Source organism: Ambystoma mexicanum, chromosome 12, assembly GCF_040938575.1.
Source record: "Ambystoma mexicanum isolate Mex_15411 chromosome 12, UKY_AmexF1_1, whole genome shotgun sequence".
In the NCBI taxonomy this organism is placed as follows: domain Eukaryota; kingdom Metazoa; phylum Chordata; class Amphibia; order Caudata; family Ambystomatidae; genus Ambystoma; species Ambystoma mexicanum.
In genome coordinates this window covers 68,391,277-68,412,431 of record NC_090936.1, presented here as the reverse complement: position 1 = coordinate 68,412,431, position 21,155 = coordinate 68,391,277, and the positions used below count along the sequence as shown (strand labels likewise).

General features: G+C 43.2%; 1 protein-coding gene across 4 annotated transcripts in view; it reads right to left on the bottom strand.

Moving 5' to 3' along the window:
- The window catches only part of NELL2 (neural EGFL like 2), an 871,367-nt gene that overhangs the window by 70,160 nt on the left and 780,052 nt on the right, over positions 1 to 21,155 (bottom strand). For all 4 annotated transcript variants that reach the window (XM_069628010.1, XM_069628008.1, XM_069628011.1 and 1 more), the window contains one exon: positions 8,100 to 8,293. In XM_069628010.1, the coding sequence (XP_069484111.1) occupies positions 8,100 to 8,293 (194 nt within the window). The remainder of the gene's footprint in view (positions 1 to 8,099; positions 8,294 to 21,155) is intronic.

The following is a 21,155-nucleotide window of genomic DNA, read 5'->3' as shown; positions in this document are numbered from 1 at the left end:
TCATCAGTGAGGAGTAGCTTGGGTCTCTAGGCCCAGTAGGCACAGGACCCACGTCTGGGCATACCCGTCCCACTCGGGGTGACAAAGCAAAAACAAAGAGGTGATGGCTGGAAGGTTTAGAATGAATCTTAACCACTGGCAATGCTCTGGGCAACCCTCCAGACCACCGTTCTTCGACTGCCAAGCCATTACAGAAGGGGAAAGAACATATGCAAATCAGACTTGGCCCCACCCCAAAAGGGGCAGTCCAGCCCAAACTGCTAGGCCACATCCCTTCTGCACGAGACCACAAGCATCCCCAAACATGTTTCGCCCTTGTTGGGGCTCATCAGTGAGGAGTAGCTTGGGTCTCTAGGCCCAGCAGGCACGGGACCCACGTCTGGGCATACTCGTCCCACTCGGGGTGACAAAGCAAAAACAAAGAGGTGATGGCTGGAAGGTTTAGAATGAATCTTAACCACTGGCAATGCTTTGGGCAACCCTCCAGACCACCCTTCTTCACCTGGCAAGTCATTACAGAAGGGGAAAGACCATATGCAAATCACGCTTGGCCCCACCCCAAAAGGGCATTCCAGCCCAAACTGCTAGGCCACATCCCTTCTGCACGAGACCACAAGCATCCCCAAACATGTTTCGCCCTTGTTGGGGCTCATCAGTGAGGAGTAGCTTGGGTCTCTAGGCCCAGCAGGCACAGGACCCACGTCTGGGCATACCCGTCCCACTCGGGGTGACAAAGCAAAAACAAAGAGGTGATGGCTGGAAGGTTTAGAATGAATCTTAACCACTGGCAATGCTCTGGGCAACCCTCCAGACCACCGTTCTTCGACTGCCAAGCCATTACAGAAGGGGAAAGAACATATGCAAATCAGGCTTGGCCCCACCCCAAAAGGGGCAATCCAGCCCGAACTGCTAGGCCACATCCCTTCTGCACGAGACCACAAGCATCCCCAAACATGTTTCGCCCTTGTTGGGGCTCATCAGTGAGGAGTAGCTTGGGTCTCTAGGCCCAGCAGGCACAGGACCCACGTCTGGGCATAACAGTGGGTGGGCTGAAATTGTGGCCCAAGGTCGGCATACCAGCCTAGGGTGTACAGGTGATAGTGAATGTTGACCAACTCCACCCATTCGCCCTGCACAGATTGTGGTACGTCCCTGTGCTATACAGTATAGGCAGGTTCGGGAGATTGCCAATTTTGCAACTATTCCAAAAATAGGATGTTAGGAGACAAGGCTGGCATACCAGCCTGGGGTGTACTGGCGATAGTGAAATTTGACCAACCCCACCCATTCGCCCCTGCCCAAAAATTGGAAGTTATGACACAATAAAACATACACAAGGCAATAGCAGACACCACGTGCATATGTTGCTTCTATGTGTCTCAGTTGTAGGCTACGATTACCTCTTCTTTCCATGGACAAAACATTTTCTATTCATAAAACTCTAATCATTTAGGGGTGTCATCATATTAGGGTTTCACAAAATCTTTCCTTGATTTCACTTGATGTGTGGCTAATATATATCAAACGGCATGCGAACACAACATAGCTTGTACAGCTGTTGGCGGATATCTCATTTGTATATTTTCTATATAGTTCATCTTGAAAATCCTGTGTTTTACTGTGTAGGTGTCATAGCCATTGTATATCCCAAATTTGCAAAAGTCTTTGCAATATCTATGATCAAAGTGGCCGGCGGGGTATCACTTAATCATTGGAATCAAGAGCGAAAGTCTTAATGCTGCAAATCCTTCATAGCTGAACTGCAAGGTGAACCCCAGAACAGAATGCAGAACATTCCCAGGCAATCCCAGCACTTTATTGCTCCGCCCCTTTATCAGCAACTTTTATAGGTTTTCACTCCATTGACTTGCTTGGAAGATTCTGTGACTTCACTGAAGGAGGGTTTCGCTCCTTTCGTTTAGAAAACATTGTTTTCTATGAGGAGGCGGGCAAGTGTGCCCCCCCCTTCCACCAGAGATAACTAGCACAAACAATACAATTCATAGATTTAATGCAATGAAGACTCACACTCTTGTGTAATATCTACCAGTACATTCATTTAATATTCAGAAATCAGACAATGCGAAAACATAGTCTAAAAAATATTCTATCAGACCTTTAATTGTAGCATTCTCTCCTTAAACCAAATATCATAAGAGACTTTTGGGGTCCTAGCACATAAGCTCGCCAGCAGTCAAAGTGCATTTGTGTACATTATTTACTGCGTGACAAAAATAGGGCTAACGTTAAGATGCATTTTTTCTAAGCAATTTGGCCCCTGGACCTCTCTTGCCCTAGTGCAAATATTGTGTAAAATGGCATTGCACCAGCAGAACGCTGTTCTCGTAGGCTTCGTGTATCTGAATATTTACTCTTTGGAAATGGAGCCTGGTTGAATGATCCTTTTTTAGGAGGCAGCATCCTTGAGGGCACACTGTTCCCCTGATCTGGGCCAGTAGATGAGTGACCTCATCCTGCATTGCTTCGTGTCGGCTGAAGGATCCTCACCCACGCCTTGCCGCAGAGGGAGCAAGCTGCCTGCATGAACAGGCAGGCACCTGAAAGATGCACTGCCTACTAGCAGATGACACCAAGCGAATTGCGAGGGATCCAATGGGGAGGCAGGGAACAGCGGATCAAGATCAGGGAGGTGCCAGGGTTTGCGGGTGAGGAAAGGGTGCATCGGATCACTACCCCAGGAAATCATGCCATGACAAAAAAAAGGCACCTGGAGCAAAGAAACTCACTGGGAGTAGGAGAGGGCCAGGTGGCAGATTTACGACCAACGCTTCTGCACTGGCATACACTGCTGCCCATTGGGTTCTGCTGGCAAAACCATAAGGATCCTATTTGCTGTCTGGAGAAATATGAGCACAGAATACCCTGGGAGATGCCAGCTTTTAGAGCTGGCTGCATTTGGTTTATGGTCACATTGTCCTAGTTCTCCTTTGGAAGATTGGGCCAGCTTCCCATTCTGACCACTCTGCACTGGCACTTTCCTGCTCAGTTCCAGGCACTGACCCTGCCATGTTGCATTGCTGCAGCACCTGAAGGTGAACCCCTTCCTGTGAGCGATTTCCATAGAAGGTGGCATCTTCCGAGGTCCCTAGATTTTCTTGGAATCCTTGAATACCGGCAATGCAAAGCCACTTAAGGGTGGTTGAAAATGCACGCGCTGAGATCAAAGTGGTTTCATTTCTGAATGTTAGACACCTATCCTCAATGTCAATACAGTTTCTGAGTCATTTCTGTTCTGTGGGTGAAAGAAATTGAATACTATTCCAGTGACCGCTTCACCTTGTAGATAACCAACGCATCACATGATTGTGAACTCAAGATTTAAAGAGTTTTGTTTAAAAGACTTAAATAATCCTAAAGTCTGTTGTTAACTGATTGCAGACAAGATTGTTCCAGAGGGTGGCTGTCTGCAGTGATTAGACATGTGTGAGAAACCTGAAGGTGTCTCACCCGCTAGTCCCTGGGGATCTGTCATCCAGGTGGCCGGGACTTGGTCATCGCTATTGGAACCAGTTCCTGGGGGTGGATCAGTGCGGGAGGATCACCTGGATGAGGGGCCCTTGGGAAGTGGAAGTGGGACACCGGAGGGTGAGACGCGGCATCCCCTTCCCAATAACACCTTTTCCCCATCCTACCATGATACCTAGGAACTCAACCCCTCACCCCTTTTGCGACATGAACACTGTTTCACTGACACCTCACTGTGAGACAAAACAGACTAACACCTTGGCTGTATACCTGACATGTCCCAACACAAGGGTCAGGCAGAGTCAGGCAATTAGTGATGAATACACACACCTGACTTCCATCACACTTCCCCATAAGGATAAAAGACGGAGCACTAAAGCACATTCAGAGAAAGGCAAAACACACGAGGAGCAGCAATTTCGGGATGGCAGTTTAAACTAAGGAGAAAGGTGGCAAGACCAGAGCGGATTACAAGGAGGGAACTAACCTTGACCTTTTCAGAAAAGAACTGTGACTTTTAAGTGGCTTTGAGGAAAAGAAACATAAGACTGTGAATTACAGCTGAACAACGAGGCAGTGTGTGTCAAAGGTACATGGGGCCCTCTCGCATTGATAGCCAAGGCAGAGAGAAGCGATTGCCACCAGGGTACTGTACTTGGCTCCGACAACAGAGCAGCACCAGTGAAGTCAGCACAGCCGGTGAGTCAGAGAGTCTGATAGCAGACCGGACGGTGTTTCACTCAAGGTTGCAAGCAGCAACGTTGTATGAAGAAAGATGAGGCCTCTGTGGTTGAACTTTATGAAACCGAAATAGGTACAAAGTGGTCCGGCGCCACATGGGTGCTCATTCAAAGGTCTCTGATTGGTATCCAACTGAGCGTGTGAGAAGTATTGAACTGTGAAATCGAAGTGGTCCTGCAATGGGTCAAGCTAAATCCTGTGCACATTCAAAAGTCTTCAATAGCTAGAATGAACTGTAATTGGTCCGAACCTGGCTGATGGAGACTGATTGTGAAAAAGGGATCTGAGGCCGACTGAGGGGGATCCCGGTGAACTGTGAGTCACCCGAGAAGGAATTGTGGAAGAAAATGGATCTGATCCCGGCTGAGGGGGATCCAGGGTGAAGAGTGAATCACCCAACTTGAATAATAGGAAGGGATTTTTTTGTTTGTTTGATTTCTCAGGCCCGTTGAAGCAAGAGACTTTTGATAACTTGAGAGACTTGGACATAGAAGTCCCTGATGTTGGTAATGGAAATGTGTCCTCATGCCGAAAAAGCCCAAGAGTGTGCTATGCTCGAGTGAACCGCCTTGTACCGTCCTGAAAACGTGAGAAAGAGAGGCACCCTGACTTATGGTTTTGTCAACACTTCTTTCTTTTTCATGAACATTACCCCACACTATTTGTAACTTAGCAGTAAGGATTGGCAATAGGTTTTTTAGTATAGGCCCTTTTATTTTGACGAGACTCTACTAGGACTGCATTATTATTATTTTGATGGTCCTAGCTTGCTCACATCTTAGATTTAGGTTTAGATTAGGCGTTTATCACACCCTTGATAAAGTTCAATAAACATCCTTGAACTGTGGTCACTTGTGTCTGTCTTACTTTGATACCATGCCTTCCTAACACCTGCCATCCAGCATTGTTTTGCTAGGGTTGCGGGGAGCCTGAACAATTAGGGCAGAGGATGGACAAAGATTGTCTATTGGTTGAGATTTGTTTTGTAGACCATCAAAAGAGGTCCTCGCTTATATAGGCACTGATTTAAAGTCCCCACTCTAGACACGCAAACCGTGCAGTAAGCTAAGTGTTGGTGTTATGGTGTCTCCCAAACTCAGGGGAGTAGCAGACTTGCTGTAGCCGTCTACAGATGTTCACACCTCTGAAGCAGGTAGTGAGGGAACCTCCATCGAGACTAACAACATGGGTGATTTTCTGGAGTACTCAGCTTGAATTTTATGTGGACATTTTCAATATCAGAAAATCCAACTAAGGGATTTCATGGAAACAAAAACCTACTCCCACTGCTGTTGACATGAGCACTAATAACAGATTAAAATCAAGCAAAGCTACAGTGAGTTTTCTCTCAGCAGAATAGGCAGAGAGCGGTTTACAAGAGCCATTTGCCAGATTATGCAAGGACAGGGTTCAAGGGGGTTTATGAACTAAGAGCTCTAACTGATTTGAGCTCATTTTGAGACATTGGGGCCTCATTGTGCTTTCAATCGCAAGCATGACTTCTGTGATAGTTAGGTTTACAATGCTGCTGATAGATCAGGCAATATCTGGGTACAAACATTCCTTACCGCAACTAACACTGTCACAATAGCCCACCCTGCATTGAGCCAGTAAAGGGCCCAACCTTTCTGAATCTGAGATGTTCCCACACTCAATGAAACCCTAAACTTGATCCTCTCCATTACTCTCCTTGAGCTTTGATAGGTCGGACAGAGAAGAGCCGAGTATACCATTGACAATGACTGCACAGTCAAATCTGAGTGTGTATTATGTTCATACTGCACCTCTGGCCACATGCTCTCTGAACCCTGAGGTATGGATTCACTTTCAGGTGGTAATTACCCTTTCTGCTGGATGCTGAATGGCTGGCTCCATGTTCCGATCGGCTTTCCGTGGAGTGTTCACTCCTCTCCCTTCCATGGTTTGTTGGTTATGACTCGCTTTGGCGCTCCTTTGAATGTGCACTCCTCTGCTGTGAGGTTACTGTGTATGTAGATGCACACTCACCCTTGCTTCAGGGCGCGTTCACCTGGTGATCATCTTGGTGATTATTCTTGTACCCTGGACACTTGCTAAGCACCATCACTGGATTTATAGATCAATCAGAAGTGTTGATACTTTTAAATCACATCTTTTTCATTTAATCATCTCATTATAAATTGTATAATTTATTTTTCAGACGTTTGTGCATATAATTGCCTTTAGAAAGCGGTGGGTGTGAAAAACGTATTGGCAGAGAAGATTCTGGTCCTTAAATCCTAGATACCATACGTCCGTAATTCATAGATATTGTATGACCTTGATTCATGCATATCGAATGTCCGTTAATCATAGTTATCTTATGTCCATAATTCATAGATATCGAATGTCCTTTATTCATAGATATCGTATGTCCTTACTTCATGGATATCCTATGTCCGTAATTTCTAAATACTAAATGTCCTTAATTCGTAGACATTGTATGTCCTTAATTCAAAGATATCATATGTCCTTAATTCATAGATATTGTATGTCCTTAATTCAAAGAGATCATATGTCCTTAATTCATAGATAGCGAATGTCCTTTATTCATAAATATCATATGTCCTTACTTCATGGATATCCTATCTCCGTAATTCATAAATATCGAATGTTCTTAATTCATAGATATTGTATGTCCTTAATTCAAAGATATCATATGTCCTTAATTCATAGATATCAAATGTCCTTTATTCATAGACTTCGTATCTCCTTAATTCATAGGATTTACCCTTGACCTTAATAGGTGGCAGAAGGTGTTTTGAGAGATGCTATTCTTTGACTTGTAGTTGTCTTGTCTACCCTCTTTCCTATGGGACAGATGTCTAAACGGCGCATTCTTTGTTCCAGAAGAGAGGCCTCTCTGCAGGTAACATCACACGCCTGTTTTCTGAAAACACTAGTATTCAGCGGAAAGACTGCTGTAAGACATCCACGACATATATTTTGCCCAACCAACTATTAGCACCTGCGTAATTGGTTCACCAAACCGTATGGACATTTTAATAAGCGTATTGCTTTCATGGCAAAAAAAAAGTAATAGCATTGAACCACAGACCAAGTTGTCTTTACAAATGTATATGGGTGCTCACTCTTCCTAACACTACATTAGAAATCTGAACCCTCCATCGTGCTCGGTCATTAAGCATACAGAAGAGTTGAGGGGAGTTGGGAGGGTATTAAGTGGATCAGTTGATGTTTTTTTTAGTAGCGTAATCATTAAGTGAACAAAATGTAACTATGTGCTAATCACCTGGATGCCAGGCTATCCCAGCAACGGGTAACTACTCCAGTGCAGTCAGGGCCATTATTGAAAGCAGCATAACTGGTAACAGCGGGTACAGCCCGAGACCCAGGTGACTATTACAATTCGCAGCCCAGCACAACATCCTGAATACTAATGATTTAAAACAAAGCAAAACAAAATTTGAAAAAATAAATAAAATCTTGACCCATCAAACATGGCTTCCGTGGAATAAAGAAAAGAGCACTCAACAGTTAATAGCAACTCAGGGGGAAACGGAAGGTGGTAGAAGGGTAGAAAAAGCATGTTAGTAGGGTGCAAAATGTTTCATTTGGAGGGTGATGCAGCGGTAGGGCAAGAGCGTAAGGTGGGAGGTGAGCAGAAGCAGAGTGGTAGGCAACTGCATTGGCCATACAAGCTCAGACTGCAGCAAAACATACCAGCATTCTGAGTGCCCTGAGCAGGTGTAACAGCCGATGCCGAGCTACCTGCAAATAACTAGAACATCGATTCATCTTTCTCCAGGTATTGTGGAGAGAACATGTGGATGCAATTTTTTGCTAGGGATTGTTTTCATAATACACTGCTGGCTGCCCCCATCTGTACGCACCTGGCACGAGCAGACGGAACAGCGGTCGTTGTCTAGGACCCAGATCTGGCCACTGTGCTTGACTTTCGCTTCATAGATGCAGTCCCCGGTGCAGTTTTTTCCATGCGGGCATCGGCAATCATATCCGCCGTCCAAGTTGAAGCAAATTGTGTCGTTGGCGCAGGTGTGCCTTCCAGTTGTGCATTCATCAATGTCTGCAAAAATACAAAATAAAACAATCTTTTAGGTTTTTAGGCCACATCCAATTAAACAGAAAATGGCAGGTGCATCCAATTTAACAGATTAGGCTCATAAAGCCTTTAGCTGTGAATTAATTTACATTTCACGGAAGAGAAAGCGACGAGAGGAAACAATAAACAGGCATTTACATGCAATTGTTTCAAATATTGGAACACTGAAAAATCTTGTGCAAGCTATAAAAAAAAATGGCAAGCATTAGGACTGTTTCAGCATAATGCTTTTTCCATCCTAGAAGGCAATTGGAGGGCGTGGGGTAATTTATCCATCAGTTAAACAATGTTTAGGGCTGGGGAAAAAACCTGTCCGTTAGGATAAATAGATATGGGCAAAGTCAGATCATTGGACGAGGTGTGTCTACAACTGTGTGAGTGAACAGTTAGCATTTGGTTCTAAATGCACAAACATGTTTTTGATAGATTAAAGGTGTATCAGGTAATATTATCCCCACCAATAATATCGCCATATATATATACAATCGGTTGAAAACCATTTTAAAGAAAACAAAAACCAATAACCAGAAAAAAATAACCAAGAGGATTAGGTCAGGTGATTTGCCTGCTGGAAATTAGGGTGCAGGATCCCCTCGTTTTAATGCCAAAAGGAAACTAAGACAAAACAAATCCCAGAGGTTGAAGGGCTGGAAACTAAAAGTGGAGAAACGAGGGTGTCCATCCATTTTGATGTGATGTGAGCAAACAAATTCCTGACTACAGGATAATACCAGAGAGGAGGCGTTCAGAGGGGCAGCAAAGGCGCAATCATGGTCAACATGAACATTATTAGACCATGTGCCCCCCCCCCCAAAATATATCAAACTCAGACATTCAAATTTAGAGGCGTGGGAATGCAAGGTATGCAAAAAAGTGCACTGAAAATACAAATGTCGAGGGACAAACTATACGCCAGAAACGGCAGTGAATTGTTTTGTAATTGCTCATAATTTAGTTGTCAGTGTTTTGTGTCTCTCATTCTTTCTTCACAAGACTTGTGGAATATAAAAGTTCTGGTGACCAATTTTTGACGCATTCTCCGAGTGCAATAATAAAGACTGACTTGCCCTCCAAGTTCCACGATGCATTATTCTCTTGAACCTGACTTGGCAAATTTGAAACCTTCACTCCAAGTTCCAGAATTCATCAGTGTTTCGCACAATTTGGCAATTTTGAAACGTTTCCTTCAAGTTACTGAATACATTACTCTCTTGAACACAACTTGTCAATTTTTATAATGAGTCCTCTTGTGCGAACACTTCAGGAACCTCCCCTCTTGGTTTCAGGGTAAGTCCTCGAGGAACTTTCTCCTGCCGTTTCGGCATGGAGTTCCGGGATGCCATTGCTTTTCGCAGTGCATTCATTTGTTCAGGAAACTTCCTCTCCAGACTCCCCTTGTAGTATTATCACCATGAAGCCTGCAGACTCCTACTTGTAGTATATCCCGACTAAGCCACCAGGCCCCGACTTGTATATCACCATGAAGTCACCAGGCGCCTACTTGTAATATATCACCATGATAGGATAGGTTATATATAACATGCTTAATACCCAGAGGTTTCTAAGCGCGGACCCGGGGATCGAACCTGTGTTGCTCCATGTCGTCTTGCTTCCAAAGCGAGCACGTTGCCACTGAGCTATCCTCCCGAAACCACAAAGCCTGCCCTATTTGCCTGCCACTATATCCATGTATACTTGCACAGGGGCGCATGTGTTGTATGGGGCCAGGATGCAAACCTTGACCCGTTGGAATGCTGCACGCCTGCTGTTCGTGAATTCTTGTTGTCCTAAGCCAAAACCTGTGTGAATATTCGTATAGTTAAAGGTGACCTGGTAGACATTTGATCCAGAAGTGCACCTGACGACAGCGTACGCCGCGCGCAAAACTTTTCTTTGTAACATCCTGAGAAAGAAACTAGAGCACACAATCGCTGTGACATGCAGATACCACCTGGCTCCCAGGGTACCCATAATTTATCGCTGTGTCAAGGAACATTCATAAAAAATAAATTCTTATGAATGTTAATGTTGCAGCCGCGCGGGCTGCATCCTTCTGTCGTTTTAGATTTCAGTGTTGGGCTGAAATGTATAATTTTTGCAGTTCCGCAGAGTGTGAGAGCACCCACACAAATTTGTTCCACCCAATGCCCTGATGTTAAATTTCAAATTGGTGGCATAAAAATCTATCCGTAGAGACCTAAACAGCAGGGAGAGGGATCTAATTTAGGCAAATTTGCTACGAAAACAATTTCTGACAGCTGCTTGGAGGAATGTTGCAGATAAAAACAGGACCATGGAACTTATATCTGCTAACTTTGGTAATGATTGGCCAAATATCGCTTTTTACTGTATCCGCTAGAATATTTAATAAGATCTGTATGGGTAGTATTATTTGTTTTTTAGTATCCGGTTCTAAGATTGTGCTGCAACCAGCAATCCTTGGCAAGTGCACCTACTGGATTTTAACTAGTGACAGAGCCAGCTGCAGGTGGCGGTTTTGAGTTAAACGGTCTAGTCATGATTGGAACCACTCGTGCTTCTGAAACTTTATACATGAAATATGGACTGTAAGTGAAATACTCATGTGGTATTACTACCCACTGTGGGAGTTGAAATCATGAGTGGCAGAAATATTCCCGGTATCCCTTTTTGATCTCCACCATAGATAGCAGGGATCTGCCTACGATTGCTTTTACGTGTAAGCAGCCCATGGTCGAAGTGTACGAAAAGAAGTAGGGGAAACTATATTCCCTACTGGCCTGACCCCGCTCCTAGCAAACGCCATCGGCACGCCCCTGCCCAAGCGCAATCCAAACCCCCAAACAAATGCACCTGCTTTTTAAGGGAACTTTCAGTGTAAGTTTCAACTTCATCGTATTTTAAAACTAAGCCAACGGTTTCTTTTTAAACTAAAAGTGTAGGAACGGTAAAACGTAATTAAAAAAAAGTAGAGGAGCACAGCTCCCAACTGCCTCAGCCCACTTCGACCACTGAAGCGGCTCCCCCTGTGCACTGTTGATCCGTTTTGACACTGGGTGTAAATCTAGCACAGACATCCTTGCGGATCGTCAGTGTTGATGCTAGACTTGCATCATTAACAAAAGAATTGTAAATACCACCTTGCATGATGGGTGGCAATTACATCGCTTCCTATGGAATTCAGCCTGCTTCCTGTGGGTGCAAAAAGCATGCAGATATTTATTTTATTGTTTAATGCAGGACAAAGCGCAGCACTATACAGGGTGTGGGTAGCCAGCGTATGAGCTGGTATAGTTTAACAGTAGTACAGTACGCAGTGTGCGTCGGTCTGTAAATCCATTGGGATCAGTCCTTGGTCAGGTGTTGTTGAAAAAGCCCCGTTTTGAGAGATTTGCGAAATTGGAGAATTGTGATGGCATTCTGAACCTATACCAGGATCGAGTTCCAAAGGGTCGATGCGTGATAAGATGAGGATTGTTTGCGTATCCTCTCTTTGCGTAGGAGTTGGGATTCAAACTGGTTGGTCGGTTCGCTGCGCAAGGAGCGTGTGCCGCCATGTCCGCTGGCATGCTACTCGGGATTGCTTTGTAGATGATACATGTAGTCTTGAACAGTATCCTGGATTGAAGTGGAAGCCAATATAGTTTGCGTAGGACAAGGTGTTAAGGTCAAATTTCTGCGCACCTTTAACAAGCTGTGCTGCACAGTGGTGGACTGCTTCCAAGGGAGACAAGCGAGTGGCTGGGAGCGCCGTAAGGAGAGCATTTCCCCCATTGATGTGCAAGACCACAAAGGCCTGCACTACAGTCTGGAAACCCTTCAACAGGATGAAGGGTTTTATTTTATGAAGATCAGAATTTTGGAGTCAGGCCATTTGGCCCTTTTTGGCTATGTGTTTCTGAAAGGACAGACTGCTGTCAATTGTGAAGCCTAAGGATTTTGCTGAATCCGAGAGTTGCAGATCAAATCCTTCGAGTCACATATCTTTGAGCCATTGTTGGACAATTTGTTGTTTAGCGAGGGACTGATGAGGAGGACGTGTGTCTTGGATGGGTTAAGTTTGAGGTAGGCAGTTGCCATCCACGATTGGATGATAGCTAGGTAATCACAGAGGCGACTGATGTCCTTTCGGCTTTTTACTCTCATGTACAACTGACTATCGTCCGCATATTGATAGATGCCTCCATTGGGATCTTTGAGGAGAGTACCTAGAGACTCCATGTAAAGATGGTAAAGTATTGGTGAGAGGATGGAGCCTTGGGGGACTCTGCAGGAGAATGGGAGCCGGTTTTCATAAGACGCCAAAGCATCTCTCTCTGCATCAAAATCAAATCTGTCTGAAGATGCTGCCAAACTCGCATGTTGTATAACAAATGTGGGAATTATTTCGCGCATGGTTTGTATGCAAAGTGCACTCCCAGTCCCACTTTGAAAATTACCCCTATATCTACTGGAACCTACAGTCCATTTTTTGTTTTTTTATATTGCATTAAAAAATGCACATAGTGGCTAGTCTAACAAGAACACTAGAAAACCAAAAAATAAATATTTTGCGACTGCCCACAACAACTTTTCTTTCCCTAAAGATAGAAGTAAATATGGTACAGGTGCCCTTCAATTATACACTTATATTCTTTGATTTTTTTACCTATAAAAACATAGGCAAATGCCACCTTTCTAGGGGGACTTTCAGTGGCTGATCCAAAACTTTGTTAAGTACTATATTCTGGAACTATTAACATATTTACATTTGGCTACTCCGCCCCACCTATTCAATGCAAACCCCCCAACCAGAATTCATCACAACGCCATGGGCCTAATTTTAGGGGGGATAAGGGTGTTTGCTCCCCGCCCCTCAACTTTTGGGCACACCATTTTGTCCCACTAATTTGACAGGGGCCCCTTTCGTTTAATTGTCATGCCCCCCCTAACATGTTCAGCCAAGTTACTCCACAACACACTTATAGAGCACTTCTACTGTGCTGTCTTCCTCTTCATGTGTGAAGTGTTTCGACGCATGTATGCAGACTTCAGTAGACACCTTTACATGCTTCTTTCCCTGCTTCTTGAGTGCTTCATGCCACCACAGTCAGCATGCACTGTCATTCTCTCAGGGTTCCTTTGCTTGATTCTCGCAGAGTTTGGATTCCTGTATGCGCCATATAAAAAGAACACTTATGTGTCCCTTTCCCCAGACAATGGGAGAGGTCAGGCTTCTGCAGCAGGATGAAGCACTGAGATTGCAATGTCTATCAACAATAGGCCCTTCTTACTTTGGTGGTCCTCCCTCACAGAGTCCCAGAATGCAACATAGCTAGTCAGCATGGCTTTCTCAGTGTTCTTTAGGACCCAACATGCAGTGCTTCTCATCCAAATCAACTCTTCCAAGGTGCTTAGGGCCCTTGACCTTTTTCATACATATTGAAATATAGATCAAAATAAAGAATTAGAGGACCTAAATCAAACTATAACAAAATTCTCCTCAAAGGTGATTTAAAGGCGACTGAAAGGAAATGAAAGCTAAACCTTTCTCCACCTGCAGCCACACTCTTTTTTGAACTTCATAACATCTTGTTATTCCACCTGTAGTCTGCTTAGGAACAATATTTTTTTGCATTATCCACAACATCAAAAACTCATCTAATGCACTTGCATCATCCATGGCCATGGCGGCACCCCTTTCCAATCTTGGTTCTGGGACCAGCGGCAAAGTATATTGCAGCAAGGGCAGCTTAAACAATGTTTCTCAGTACCTGCAGTTTCACATAGCAGCAGGGGCAGCCTAAACAATGTTTCATCTCAGTAGCTGCAGGTTCACATAGCAGCAGGGGCAGCCTAAACAATGTTTCATCTCAGTAGCTGCAGGTTCACATAGCAGCAGGGGCAGCCTAAACAATGTTTCATCTCAGTAGCTGCAGGTTCACATAGCAGCAGGGGCAGCCTAAACAATGTTTCATCTCAATAGCAGCAGGTTCACATAGCAGCAGGGGCAGCCTAAACAATGTTTCATCTCAATAGCAGCAGGTTCACATAGCAGCAGGGGCAGCCTAAACAATGTTTCATCTCAGTAGCTGCAGGTTCACATAGCAGCAGGGGCAGCCTAAACAATGTTTCATCTCAACAGCAGCAGGTTCACATAGCAGCAGGGGCAGCCTAAACAATGTTTCATCTCAATAGCAGCAGGTTCACATAGCAGCAGGGGCAGCCTAAAGAATGTTTCATCTCAGGAGCTGCAGGTTCACATAGCAGCAGGGGCAGCCTAAAGAATGTTTCATCTCAGTAGCTGCAGGTTCACATAGCAGCAGGGGCAGCCTAAAGATTTACATCGTGGTAAGAGACCTTGCAGCATGATCGCACATCTAGGGCATTGTCAGGCAAAACACGTTACCCAAACCCGTGCCACCAAACTACAAAAGCCGCCAGCATTCATTAGGTGACCAGCCCTTTTTGCTTCTCTCTGCAGCGCTTGGACAGTTTATTGCAGACAATGAAAACATGGCATTCAAGGACCAAAGTGATACTGCCCTCACCCAAGTATGCTTGAAGCAGACTCTAGTAACTCTCACCTGCAACTTGTTATGACATGTGGGACAATGCAACCAGAAACAAGCAATAATAGCTAAAACTTTAGGCTTTCACAAAAAAAGACCCTGCTATGGCAGGGGCAGCTTTCTTGCCCCCTACGCAGAGGGGTATGCAACTTGGCCAGCCTCACGGCTACTTCTCCCTATTTCTCTCGCTCTGCTTGGAAGCCAACACAGGTCCTTTTGACCATTATGACGAAACAGCAAAAAAGGGCCCCACACCCTCCCCCTCCACACTATGGGTGTCAAGTGACTTGTGGGCATTGTAACTCTGGGACTGGTTGTGAGTACTGGGACCATGGGTTTGGTGGGTGATTAGGGCATCCAGTGTTTCTTCTTGGCTTTCACCAATCTCTACCACCCCATGTGCCGAGCCTTGAATTGATTAGTTTGACACCTTAAATACTTTCCCTTCGCACGCGAGTACTGACGTGCACTCATAGAATCCGACAGGGAGCAATGGTGGGTGCGCTACTGGTACAGCGCTCTTTCTGTGATGGCCATGGGGACAGACCCCTGCTTTTCTTCCGTTGAGGTAGCTGATCAGTATTTGCGGCTCTCCTGAAGTGTGAGCTGTGGAAGCTTTCATGGCCATGTTTCAGGATATTTTCGTGATGATGCCCTGCCCCTGGCCACAAGTGTTAGGGGTGGACCAGGGATTCCTCCCATACCAACCAAGGCCTCACATTACATAGCGCATGGTGAGTGACCGCGCACATGCCTTATTAGATAGGCAGGGCACTGTCCCACAGTTTCCATCCCCGTTAAAGGGTTGCTTGAAGGCTCCAGCACAGATGAGTGAATTTCTAAATGGGTCCACCCACTGCACTCATCAGGAATCTGTAGTGTGTGCAAGGGAGACGCATATTATTGCGTGCCTGACTGTACTTTCAGGGTTTGTCCCGCTGCCGCATCAAACTGTAAGTGGAGGTTGAGTCCCCCGTCTGACTCGCTCTATGACTGCACTTCCATCCATGTTAGCGGAGGACTTCCTGAACCCTTCAAATCCGTCTCCTAGCCCCTTCCCCACCCGGATTTGGAGACGCACAAAATGTCCGCCAACACATGGGTAGTGAACATGTGACACCTGTTCCAGGGAATCCGCTTTCCCTTGTGTACACTTTCTAGACACATTAGCTAGCGCTACTACCCTATGCACATTTGTTTTTTTACATACATTTTTTTATAGGACAGATCTTGGGCTAATCTCTGCACAGCTTCTTGATAGGACTTTATTAAACAGCATTTGATCATGCCTTTTTTGCAGGATGTGTATAGATTTTATTAACTTTTAAGTGTGAACCATATGTTATGGTGGATATCCATTGTACATGTATTTTTACATTGATTTGTTTGTCCAAATAAATAATTATGATGGTCATAATACTCCTAAATACTGGTAAATGCATGAAAGATATCTTACCATTCCAAAAAATTAGTTTTGTTGTAAAATCATAAAGAAATTGGAAAAATCCATACGAACAACACTAGATTATACATTGGATAATGTAAATGATAACATTGACACGTTCATTAAAATTGGTCAGAGAACATTGAATTAAAATATTGTAATTTGCGGTCAACAATTTTTTGCAATACAATATAACTTAATACACTATTATAATTGACAAAAAAAATAAATGTGAACCAATTGATTGACCTATGTAACATACACAAAAACAAAACACATCAATGAAATAATCTTCACATCAAAATGTGAGAGAACAAGAAGGGTCAACACCAATATAGGGTGGCATTTATAACAAAATAGTTATAAGTGCAACACACATTTTTGTGGGTTGTAACGATAAATAACCAGGCTTGGAGTGTATCAATAGTTCTATTTTTCTATTTCAACAAATGCTTTTTTATTTTAACTGAACTGGAGAAATTTTAAAATAAGTAAAGAAGGAAGTGCAGTGCACGTCTCAGCAACTATCATGCAAGAAAAGAAAACGCCAACCTGATCCTTCAGAATTTAAAAGTACCTGGTCTGGTTGACTTTCAGCAGAAGATCATAAAGCGTGCATTAGATCTGCCGTGGTCATTCTCAAACTAACTTACGGTACAACGTGGTCTAGCAAAATGATACAGCCCAGAAAAATAGAACCGAACTATCACTTTGGCATTTCACAAGGCAAAGATGGATCGCCTTTGATTTATCCTATCAGGACTGCCCATGATTAATCCCAAATAGGTAATTGATTAACCAGTCTATCACCTCAATCACCACCCTTTTCTTTCAGACAACACTGCCAGTTGTTGCAGCAGACTTTGACAAAGTATCATGGCTCTATTTATAACAGTTACATAATAGGATAGAGATATAGTGCAGGTTCCTGGGTATCGTTGAGGTCTTCTAAAAAAGAACCCATTGCATTTCTTCATAAGGGTAAAGAACTTGGCCAACTCTTTCAAAATGGATGAAGAAATATTCAGGTATTTCTTTGAATCGATTTGTTGTTCATGCGCTAAACAAAGACATTCATCTCACAATCATTGACCTTGGCTTCAGTCCCGCAATTTAAAAGATATGATATGATATGATATAACAAGGCAAGGGAGGGGGAACAGAGGGGAGACAGACCACGATCCTAGTAGGCCAGGTGACATTGAGATCCCGCAAGTGCATGGGAGTGGGGTGGGGACAATGCAGTACATGGGATAATAGAATAAATAACAATAAGTAAAAAGTACAGCCAGCAGGTGGCAAGTGCAAGGGTAAGTGCAGACATCAGGTGTCAGGTGCTGGTAGTGGGTCTGTAGGGATACAGAAACATTCCCCATGTGCGGGGGTTGCCAGGAAGGCAGTGAAAGTAGATCACCCACGAAAGTAATCCTATAAGTGGATTAACTTATTATGATATATAGAACTGCTTAACCAAATGGACAAAAATACTACTTTTTCAAAGAAGTCAATTGAAATATTTCCCACATTCAACTGTTCTCCAAGTTCACATTGAACCGAATACATGAGTATGCAGGTATGAGCTCAAATACAATTCAGTTGTGTGACACTGTTTTTCTCTGAAGTATGGTAAAGTGCCTAACTAAAAAATAGCTAAACAATAAGGTATGTGCCCCATTATGACTAGTTGTAAGTTTAAGTGACAGTGGGTCATAGCAAAGATTCCAAAACTTGAAGCTTCAGAAACGTGAACAAAAAAAGAATTGTAATTCACACAATCCTTATACAACTTTCCAAAGTGAGTAATTTTCTACCAAACCGGTCACATTCGCCCTATGGGTATAATTAATTTTGCAGTCAATGTGTTCATGAATGACAAGGCAGCAGTGGGTCTGCAAAGATCTATAAATTACTTGGTAGAGTGCAACCAGCAACATGATTTATCCATTGGTGTAGCCAAAACCAACATTATGTTTATGGGGAACCATAACAGGGCTGCATTGGCTTTGTGGCTGATTGGGCCTGAGGGTAAATGTGTTGGTTCGTATTGCTGCTTTGAGACCCGGTTCATTCGAGTACTCAACTGGAAAGAGTGCTAGCTTGTAACAGCGCATACAATGAAATCTCAAGGAGGAAGCCTTGCTTGTTTTTTGATAGTATTGGAGCCCTTACAATTATATAAATATTAATTTATAATGTGCTTCATACCAACGAGAGGTCTCTAAGCATGGGATCGGAAACTGTGTTGGGCTGTCTTGCATCAAAGACAAACGCGTTGCCTCTGAGCTATCCTTCCTCCCCAATCTCACCCTATCTGTGCTGCGTGTAATGCAATGATAGTTCTTAGAGTTACTTATGGAGCAGAAATGTGGCAGAGGCGTGTTAGGACCTTTCTTTGAATGGCTTTGAGGCATTGACTTGGAAAACTTGTTAGGGTTCTTCAGTCATGCTTCATTGAGTTACTGTGGAAAAGAGCTAGACATCATATCTGTTAAGGCCAAGACAATGGCCGCTTGAGCCAAAATGCCCATAGAATGTTATCAGTTAATATTTCCTCTTTCTTGGGTGCTGGTTGTTTAACACACCAGAATCCGCAAGCTAGAAGGTCCCTGCATTTTTAGAAACAGCATTAGTCAAGGCTAAAACTTTGGAGGTTTGCGAGAATTACCACAGGGACATTGAAGTGTATTGTTAAGCATGCTTTGAAAGTGCAGAGGTTTGGGTGTGATAGGATGCATTCAACTTCAATACCCTTACTACATATCATGATGGCTTTTTCACTTTACCCAACCCATTAAGATTGGCTGAGCTCCTGACTCCAAGACATAGGAAGTTATTCTTGTTATTAAGTTGAGGAGGTATATTCGTTTTATTTTATGTCGAGCTTGGACACATATCCATAAATGTGAAAGAGTGTAGGTGTTCGAAGTGCATCCTGGACACTGCAGAACATAATTTTGTGGTACTAATATAAAACAGAGGTCAAAAAGCCATATAGACCTCCAACTGGTATTTGCCAATGAAGAGACAACAAAGTGTGGATTGTGGTATGCCAAATGCAAGGTAACCCAGCTTTAATTGCAATGTAAAACTGGGGGGAAAAACAAGGTTAACAGCCAAGCTCTCACTCTCCGTGAACTAGCGACATGATGACATGCTTTATGTAGATGGGAAAGAAGACAAGCGTATCGCCTTTGTTCTTAATTAAATAAAACAGCCCATGTGTTCTGCGCCATGATGTCACTGAGTATCAAGCACCACTTTGCATAATTCCGGTCCTCCTTATCCTCGCAACAGTACCAGCGCCATTCTGTTCTTGACACATTTATGAATACTGTTATTATGAATCATTCTGCTTTCACCATGTGTGTGGTAATTAGCCACCTCCACGTTTCTCTGTCATGCTTAGCCGATCGCTGAGACATTAATCTGCCAACTACTTATGAAATTTCCTGGGATGTATAGTTCATCCCATAGGCTTCAAATAGTCTGCTGTGTTATCGTAACTTGATTTACCTTGACAGTTGGATGCACACAATGGTATCTTGTTCCACCATGTAACCCTCCCCTACAGAGTCTTTTGGGCCTTCACATTCCTTGGAGGCAGCTACCATCTAGCCTTTTACTGAATTAAATGTATTTGTTCAAATAGCATTCTTAACTTGGTCCTCTCTAAAATCTGCTGTGTTTAATTCTCTGCTGTGTTTGTTGCAGTTTAAATTGGCAACTGCTTGACACGTTATTTGCCTCTGTAGGACACATTTTCTTGTTATTTACTGATTTCCTGGTGCATGCCACATTATATTTCTCCCTGTGGGTATCAGTGGCCTTATCTGCCAACAAATGTCCTGAACTACTTGTGTAGTGAGTCACTATCCTGTGCACATGCCTTCCTGTCACCTAATCTATTCTATTTCAAAACACACTAATTGGGCAAGCTAATGCCCTCTGTGTCCCCTACTTGTGCAGCAAAAATAACTATACTTTGTGCCAGCTGCATATTTTAGGAGCATTTAAAGTGCAGTTTCAAATATGTCCTTTCTTATCTTATAATTCTGTTTCTTCTGAGAAAGGCAGGTGGGCAGAGCCTGCAATAATTGCCCCACTACAAATATGCACCAAGAGAGGGATAGGGTATGAGGCCAGTTTTCCAGTGAAACCTTATTAGAAGATCTTAAAGTGCAAAAGCACTATTTTTCAGAGGCGATTCAAAATAAATATGTCTTATAATTGTTTAATTTTCTTTAGCAATTCATTTTCTAATTATCAATCCTTGGATTTTATTGTTCTGTTCTTGATAAGAAACTCCTCTGCATTTATTCTTGCGATAACATTTTTGATGGCTTTATATGAACCTGATAAACAAATTGACTTCTAAAGACTTTTTCTACATAGTGTACAACTGACATTTCTTATGGATGTTTTAAATGTATTCCTTTAATCAGTTATATCTACCTATTATCTTCAGTATTTTAAATTGTATTTATTATTTTTTTTACTTATATATATAGACAGCGAGTTACAATTCATGTATAAACAAACAATTTATAAACAAGAACGGACATGGGGAACAGCAAGGCAAATCAGAAAGTAGATATAATCAATCATTGGGCATCATTGTTCGGACAAGGTAGCAGAGGTGTAGCATTTAGATAAATAAAAACTGTGCAGGTCTAGTGAATTCATGCCAATTCAACTTAACTAAGAGAACGATTTTCATTGGTATGGCACTCTTGAGCAATTCTCTTCCAAGTTAATATAGGTTACAAATGGGTCTCACATGGATTTGTATTTTACTAATGTATCGAAGTGCAGTGTAATCTTTTCCTTGGTGCAAACCTGCCAACGTCTAGTC